The 8,705-nt window shown below is 36.5% G+C and overlaps 1 protein-coding gene across 1 annotated transcript in view; it reads left to right on the top strand.

The window, feature by feature from the left end:
- Positions 1-4,969: 4,969 nt before the first annotated feature.
- The window catches only part of LOC144703281 (uncharacterized), an 8,520-nt gene continuing 4,784 nt past the window's right edge, over positions 4,970-8,705 (top strand). The window contains exons 1-4 of the mRNA XM_078575421.1: positions 4,970-5,448; positions 5,530-5,640; positions 7,766-7,867; positions 7,946-8,059. Of these exons, the coding sequence (XP_078431547.1) occupies positions 4,984-5,448; positions 5,530-5,640; positions 7,766-7,867; positions 7,946-8,059 (792 nt within the window). The 5' untranslated portion in view covers positions 4,970-4,983. The remainder of the gene's footprint in view (positions 5,449-5,529; positions 5,641-7,765; positions 7,868-7,945; positions 8,060-8,705) is intronic.

The raw sequence follows: 8,705 nt of genomic DNA, 5'->3' as shown, positions 1-8,705 counted from the left end.
ATTTGCTGCACCGAGACTTTTAAAGAAAACTCTGTCGTTTGTACTGAAGATCATTTACCAGAGTTTATACTTGAGTATTGAGATTTAAAAGTACAGATTGAATTGAAAAGAAATTACTGCTTTTTACCTGCTCTCTGTGGATCGACACCCCACTTACCCTAAGGTTGTGAGGTTCTAAATTTTGTTGCTTAAGCTCAACCCTCACACGATTTAACTGATAATTAACCAGTAAAACACCCTAAATTTGAGCTTATCAGACATATCAAACAATATAGTGGTATGGAACCTGCTTTCACCAAGGCATATTCTTTGATTACAAAATGGACTGCTCTGCTGACTTAGACATTCCTGTTGAATCCTGTATCGTTTGGATGTTGCATTCTCTTTTTTATACATTATAAATATCTTTGAGTCTAAATCTGGGTTCGGACTCATTAGGTTAATTGGACTTCATGAAATATTATTAAGCTTTACAAAACCTTATTTCTGAAAGTCAGATAAGTACAATAAAATAGTAGGATTTGAGTTCAAGTAAGTCACACATAGTTATTCAACAAATACCACAAGACCCTTAGAACCAAATACCTTAAGAACATAATAAAACACAACCACTTGAGATCATGTAAATGTAAGAGGATTTGACTAAGAAAAAAAATACAACATAACAAAATGTAGTCATTGAGTAATAAAATCACATCATTTGTGTTTCATATACAAGGAGAAAATATTTTTTACTTACATCTGTCTGTCCCCACCTAGACTTCTGATGATTCTGATGAGTTTATTCGGAAGATACTTAGATGGATCAAACCTATGAATAATCCTATTTACGGTCAGAATTATATGTAAACACTTCTAGAAAAATGGGAAAAGTATGAATGTATCAATATAATTAATTTGCACAATTACACCCAATCATCTTAAACAGTACAATAGTCATTAATTGGCATCGTTCATGGAATATAAAACTTACATGACGCTGAAATTATATTGAGAAAAATATTCATTGTGAAGCTTTGAAGTATAATGAAACAAACTCATTATCAAGTCCTGAATTTTTACCAGGCAGATTTTATTATCACAATAAATTTCAATATAATTTGACTAATGTATCAAACACTATTGATTGAAGTTCTGCAACCTCTTCCAAATTATTTGTTGTTAAAGGATATAACTCATTCATTTGACATATTTGACAATAGGATCATTGTCCTCGGTGTTTACCAAATATCTAGGGATCAAATTGTTGCCTCCACTTCAGATTCTCTCATTGTGTTGATTTGTTGCTACTTAAAAGATTTTTCACCCTTATTCCAATAAAATTCTACTCAGGAACTTGGGAGAAATTACTCTGTTGATGATTTCATTTCTTAATAGGAAGATAATTTTCTTTCATTATATTTCTTAAAACTATGATTAATATTTTTTATACGACATATAAAACCATTTTTATGTAATAAAGAATATTTAAAATACATTAAAAAGTTACAGTTACTAAATTAGCTCATAGTTTGAGGACCTTTATGTGTAGTGATTCTCATATATTAGTAGATATTTTCTCAACTAAACAGGATTAGAAATATAATAGAATTCATATTTATCCCCCTTGTACGTATTAAAAATCTCTAGCTAATTTAAAGTCTCATAAATATAAAGTAATAAATGTTTTTTTTTTCAAATTAAATATTGAAATAAAGTAGTTTTAGAGCATCCCATTCAGTGACTTATCTTTAAACTTATTGCAATTGTGATGTTTGCTATAAACGATTATTAAATCTTATTTTATAGCAACGAAGACCATTGATTACTTCCTAGCATGTTCCTACAGTTTAAAGAACATAGGAACAAAAAAATCAATAATCAGTTGAAAGCCCAGAAGTGTATTGATTAGTATATCCATGTTCTTATATATCAACGAAATATATAACCTTTCCTCAGTGAAGTGATAAGTAACGGTCCAAATAAAGAGAAAATAAATGGAAATAGTAAAATTTACTGTCAATTGTTTTATTAATTATACAGTTTTTTTCCCTATTTTACCCAAAATGTTTATGATTTTTTAGAAATCAAACTCAACGGACAAAAATATAAATAATTTAAAGGAATACAATCAACTTTCATTATACAGTAAACACAGCTTATTAACTCTATAACATATTAATTGATTCTATTTAAGAGTGATATATAAGAAGATGGCTTGACGGCCAAGTCTGCACAAAAAGGTGACAGGTAGGGATGGGAACAAGAACACAAAAGATGCTATCTGAACGTGTTCTCGAACCGTTCGCAAATAGCCCAACCGTTCACGAACAGTCGGCGTTCCAGATAGCATATATTTTTTTATAATATTGTAAGTAAAATTTTCTCTCTCTCCCCCTGTCCCCTAACAGAGATCTCCCTCTCTCTCTCCCCGGCCCCCTCCCCTCTCGTCCTCCCTCCCCTTCTCTCACTCTCTCTCTATATATATTTCCGATAATGCAGGTTTTTTGACCATTTTTCTAAAAAGGCGTAGCTTTCGCCAACGAACACGAACCCAGATTTTGACCTGTTCGTTCGTCGTCCAATCGGCGCCGCAGAACAAGGAATTTCCCATCCCTAACACTGGCAGGCATGGTTTGACGGGCCGTGGCCAGGTGAAGAAATTTAAATTTAATGCTGATAAACTGGCCAGCGTGAACTCATTACTGAACTAAGTCATTTCTCTATTATCAGCTGACTCAACATGAAACTGACGAAGTCACATAAGGCGGATAAGCGACAACTACGCTGTCACAGGACGGCGCTTCGGAAGTCTGCAATATCTAACGGGAAGTTTCAGACTTACAGTATCATCTTACTTCTGCCTAAATGACTAACAGATGGTACAAAATTCACCCTGAGGGGTTGAGCCAATATTCACGGCCACGGTGGTCGCATGACCAGTAATCTTGGTCGGCCAAATGCTAGTAATCCTCGAAACATGCGGCCGATCGTTAAGGTGATTTAGTGCGCGCAGAATATATGGACAGGGACCAATACTTAGACGTATAAATGGAGGCAGGGCGATGATGCCAGAGCAGACAAAGAAGGTTCGGAGATTCAAGAGAGAAACTTGTGGTCGACAACGACTAACACACCTCGGGGAAGGATTACGAGAATGCTGCTCCCCGGGGAGGAGAGGCCGACTAGAAACTTCATGAGTCGGAAGATACTAGAACAGAGGAGACGAACGCACGAGGGAAGGAGATAGTTTTTTCAACTTGTTACACCAGTCTATTTAACCTAAATTTCTGTGAGAGATCGGGAGAGTCTACACTTAAACGGAGATAAGATGCCCTTACCCACTGCTAAGGCGCATAAAAACCTAATCATAGGTCGGCGGTAAATGTCCTACTCACGAATTCAACAAGGTTGCATCAATATTTGGTGACCACTCTCTTGATGTCGAGAAAATGTTGTCGATAATGACTTTGAAGCAGCGAAATATCGAAACAACCTAGAAAGGACGGTATGACCGTAACTTCTCCTGCAATTTGAATTTTTAACGTTCTTCTTGAAAAATACCTTAAGAAATAACGAATTCCGAGTGAAAATGCCGAAGACCATGAACATATCCTCAGACGTTGTCACCCTTTATGAACATTGGTCCCTTTAAAACAACACCACTTTCACACTTAATTTGTAAGGAATGGTCCCAAACACTTTTGGATGATTTGCTTCTTTCGGAAAACATAATATGAGTATAAAAACCAAGGGTAGGTTTACAATGAAGAGAGGAACAAGGTGAAATAAGGGGACCGTAAATCTTCTTGTCTTTTGATTTGATTCCTAGGGTTTTGGATGGCTGAGAAAGAACCACATTTCTTTGATGTATTTGTCAAGATTAGCCAAATACGACTTTTAGATGGAATTCTAACTCCTCTCATTGACTTACTGGGCTTTATTTCAACCCCACATCAATGCTTGGACACCCTCCTGTTATCCAGCTTGTTGCGTCGGCTCATTCTGCACTCTCATTTTTAAATAGAAATCAAGTTCCATTTGACCTACGTCTCGCATTTCACATAGGCGCCATGAAAGCATGATAATTCGTCCACTTTACCAAAAGAGGTCAAGGGTAAGTCTTAGAAACAAATAGATGTTGAATAAGTTACGACTTAAGTGACAAGTTGATAATAAATGCATTACAACTATAAATAATGCACAATGACAGAGAGAGAGAGAGAGACAGACAGGCAAACATGCACATTAGAAGACAGATAGCGAGAGAGAGTGAGAGAGAGAGAGCGAGAGAGAGAGGGAGAGCGAGAGAGATAGAGATAGAGAGAGAGCGCGAAAGATATAGAGAGAGAGAGAGAAAGAGAGATAGAGATAGAGAGAGCGGGAGAGATAGAGAGAGAGAGAGAGAGAGCAAGAGAGAGGCAGACAGACAGACAGAGCAGGAGAGAGAGAGCCATACAGACAGACAGATAGGAAGACAGACAGGGCTAGAGAGAGAGAGGCAGACGGACTGGTAGACAGAGAAAGAAAGAGAGACAGACAGAAAGAGCGACAGACAGACAGAAATAGAGAGAGAGAGACTGACAGAGAGGTCGAGAGACTAACAAAAGACGGACAGAGAATAAATCGTGATGAGTTCTCTTAAAATAAATAGGAAATGATCTAGCGTTACTCGTCTCCGGGTTTGCGCCTAAATTTGCGCTTTTTCTTGAACAGGTCGAAACATCCTAAACAGAGGCTAAGTACGTGTGGAGATCGCATCAACATCGTACTTAAGAAACGCAAAATTTCCCGCGAGTCCGTTGCGGTCTATTGGTTCCATATTTCTTGCAGTCCGAATCTCTCCGGCAATTTCGTAGCGAGATTTTCGGAGTCGTTGCAAAATTACATAGTGTTTGCGACCCGTTTTTTCGGAGGCTTGCCGGCTATAAATATCTCGGGCTTGTCGACGGAGACGCTCACTATTTTCTACCCCACAGGAATCGACGGAATCGTCGATTCGCAATGCGCAGGCTACTTTCCTTGTTTATCGGGCTCGCCACAACGATACACATGATGATAGAAAACACCGTAGCGGCTGCCAAAATCGACGGATTGCCGCCGAGACACGAAGGATCAACGAGAAAGCTGAAGGAGAGGAAGACACCGCAGCGAGGCCTTGGCGTCGCTCAGTTGGAAAAGTTAAGACTTGAAACCGAGCAGCAGACTCGGGGAAAGAACCCTACTTTCGGGCCCGTAACAAGCTTTCCGCCACTCTCTCTTTCACAAGGAATTTCTCCTTTCAATTCATTAACGCATTTCGTGGTCCCCTTGGCACCGACGCGCATCACTCAAGAGCTCTTTCCTGAGCATCCACTTCGAATAGAGGTCACCGCCTCGGACGCTGAGACAAAAGAGAATAATCTCGGATCGCCAGCCGTGCACCAAAGTCATCAACTTCTCTACGATAAAGCGAAACAGTATTCATCGGTACGTTATATAACGGTCAATATGAACTTAATTGTATGCCTTTTAATCTTACTCAATTCATGCTTAACGTCGTAATAGCAGTGGAACTTCCTCGAGGGAAAATTGCCAATACCTTGTCTCCCTTCTCGAGTCAAGCATAAGGCGGAGCCCCCTTCAAAACACAACACCAGTACCAGCACTGAAGATCGAAAGGTGATTTTTTTTCATATTTATCATCTTCATTATTTTTTTTTTCATCGCGATCTTTATCATTTCTTCTAGCTGCAATATTATCACTTTCTCTTTATGCTCATGAAAATTCTGGATCACTAAATTTATTTTGTCAGAATTCATCTTCTACGTCATCATTAAGTAGCATCTACTTTCATTTTCATTGTCCATGGAATCAGCCTTCCGAAATTTGTCTTCTTCTTCTTAACAATCTTCATAATCCTCGCTCTTTCTTTCACCTCAGCATAAGCTTTCCCACTGTCATATCCTTCCTCTTCTTTATCAAATTTCCATTTAACCCCATCAACATCATTAGCATTATCATCATCATCATTTCCTCGTCTTGTTCATTTTCTTCATTATCACTATCTGCATCCTCATCATCTTTATCATATTTTTGCTCTTCTTTTTTGTTATCATTATCAACAGCTTCGTCATCATCAGGAGCTTCTTCTCCGTCCTCTTAACCATCTTGTAATTATTCTCCTTCTTATTACCAACCACCTCCTCCTTTCTCGTCTTCTTCTTCTTCTCCTTTTTCTTTCTTCGCGGAATCCTTTCTTCTTCTTCTTCTTGGAATCCTTCTGCTCTCCCACTTTTTTTTCCTTCTCCTTATTCATCTGCTCCGAAATCGTCTTTCTATTTCTCACCTTCTAACTATTCTTATTTTATTCTTCTCATTATTCTTATTCTCTTCTTCTTCTACTACTACTTATTCTGCTTTTTCATACTGCTCTTAATTTTCTTTCCTCCGATTCTTCTTATTTTTCCTTCTTCAAATTCTCCTTATCTTTATTCTTCTACTCTTTGTTTTCTATTATTGTTCATCTTTTTATTTTTTTATCATTATTCTTCTTCTTATCCCCCCTGTTTTTCCTCTTCTATTTCCACTTCTTATTTCACTTATTATTATTATTATTATTTATTTTAATTATTTATTATTTAATTTTAATTATTTTTATTATGATTCTCATTCTCTTTCGTTTTATTATTATTCTTTTCGTTACTGTTATTTTAACATTTATCTTCCTCTCCTTTTGGTCTCTTTTTCTGCTCATCTTCCTTTTTCAATTATTATCTTTATTGATCATTCTTTAAGTTTTACTACTCCGTTTTTCTTCACATTAATTGTGGTCTTCTTTGTCTTCCTCTTATTCTTCAATTGCTACGACAAAAACAATTGTCTTTTTTATTATTGATAACGTCTTTCTCTTTTTTTCTTTCTAGTATGTTTATATTTCCTCGTTCTCAGTTTCCTTGTTTTTCTTCGATGCTATTTATGTTTCTTTGTGACTTCTTATTCTTCTAATAGTTCTTCTTTTTGCTCCTCTATTATTGTTCCCTACTTCACGATTACTTTTTTAATTTTTTTGCTCGTCCTAGTTCTACTTCTAATTTTTTTCTGGCCTATTTGAATCCTCCTCATATTCTTTTTTATCTCTTGATTATTATCTTAATGCTTCTATTGTTATTACTTCTGTTTTTATTTCTAATTATTTTTTTATTTTTTTTGCGTGCTTCGTATGTCTTGTTCTTTTTTTTCGGCTCTTCTTTTTCTTCTCGCTCGGCTTCTTACTTTTATACTTACCATTTTTTGTCTTTGTCATCGTTTTCTTCTCTTACTCTAGTTAATCTACTTATTAATATTCTTTTCGGTGTTCTCATTATTCTTCTTATTCTTATTTTTCACCTGAGGCTGCTGCTTCTGCCTTTTTATTATATTGTTTTTATTACACTTTATCATCTTCCATTTCTCCTTATCTTTTTGTTTTCTTTCCCTTCAACCTTCCCCGCTTGTTGTCTTTCTAATGCTTCTAATGCCCTCTTTTTTTTGTTATTTCATCAAAATCTTTTCCGCGACTTCGGCTTCTTGATATTATTTTTCTTATTTTATTCTGGCTTTCTGTGTCATATTGTTCTTCTTCTTCAACATATTTTGCGAATTGTCCTCTTCTTACGCCTCATTATTATCACCTTCTTTTTCTTATGCATCTTATAAATTTATTTTTCTGATTCTTATTGAAGTCTGCTTTCAGTTACTTTTCTCCAACTTCTTCATACTGGTCTGCAGCTTCTTGTGTTATATTCATCTTCGGCCTCTTGTTAGGTTATCACCTTGGACACTGAAACAAAATGCAATAATCTCGAATTGCCCGCCTTGCATCAAAGTCATCATCGTCTTTATGATAATGCAAAAAACTATTCATCGGTACGTGACATATCCATTGACATGACCTTCATTGCATGTTCTTTAATGCTACTCAAATCAGGTTCTACGTCGTAACAGCGGTGGAACTTCCTCGAGGGAAAATTGCCACTCCAGAGTCCCCCTTCTCAGTTCAAGCTTCAGGCGGAGTCCCCTTCAAACCACAACACCAGCACCAGCACTGAAGATCAAAAGGTGAAATTGTTTTCATCAAGTCAGCTTCAGTATTTTTTCATCTTCTTCTTTATCATTTTCTTTTCCATTAGCAGTATCCTCCTCTTTACATTAGATAAAGTTCCGACTCGCCAAATTTATCGGCTTTGGCCTTCTCATTCTTCATGAAGTAAAGCCTTCCTCGCAATCATCTTCTTCAAATAATTTCTATTTAGGACCATCGGCTTTCCACACCATCGTGCTCCTACTCATCATCATCGTCATCATTTCATCCTCTTTTTCGTTCTCGTCATTATAATTATGCGCATCTTAATCATCATTTTCAATTTTTCTTTGTCAACATAATCCTCAGCCTCGTGGCCATCATCATCATCATCTTCTTATTGCATATCTTATTATTCTTACCATCATCGTCAACATAATCCTCAGCCTAGTCGCCATCATCAACATCGTCTTCTTATTGCTCTTCTTATTATTCTTACCATTTATCTACTTATTCTCTGCCTCGTCCGTAGTCAATTATTCTCCGTCGTATCTTTTTTTTGTGAAATTCTCTTTCTTGAATATCTCTTTCTTTTTCCCTTGCCTTGTTCATCTTCTTATTTTCCTTCTCCTGATTCTTATTCCATTGTTTTTCGTTCTTGTCTTTCTACTTCTTTTTACTTTA

The sequence above is a fragment of the Wolffia australiana genome, chromosome 5 (assembly GCF_029677425.1).
Source record: "Wolffia australiana isolate 7733 chromosome 5, ASM2967742v1".
In the NCBI taxonomy this organism is placed as follows: Eukaryota; Viridiplantae; Streptophyta; class Magnoliopsida; order Alismatales; family Araceae; genus Wolffia; species Wolffia australiana.
Note: the sequence above shows the minus strand (reverse complement) of the source record. Positions and strands in the feature narration are given on the sequence as shown.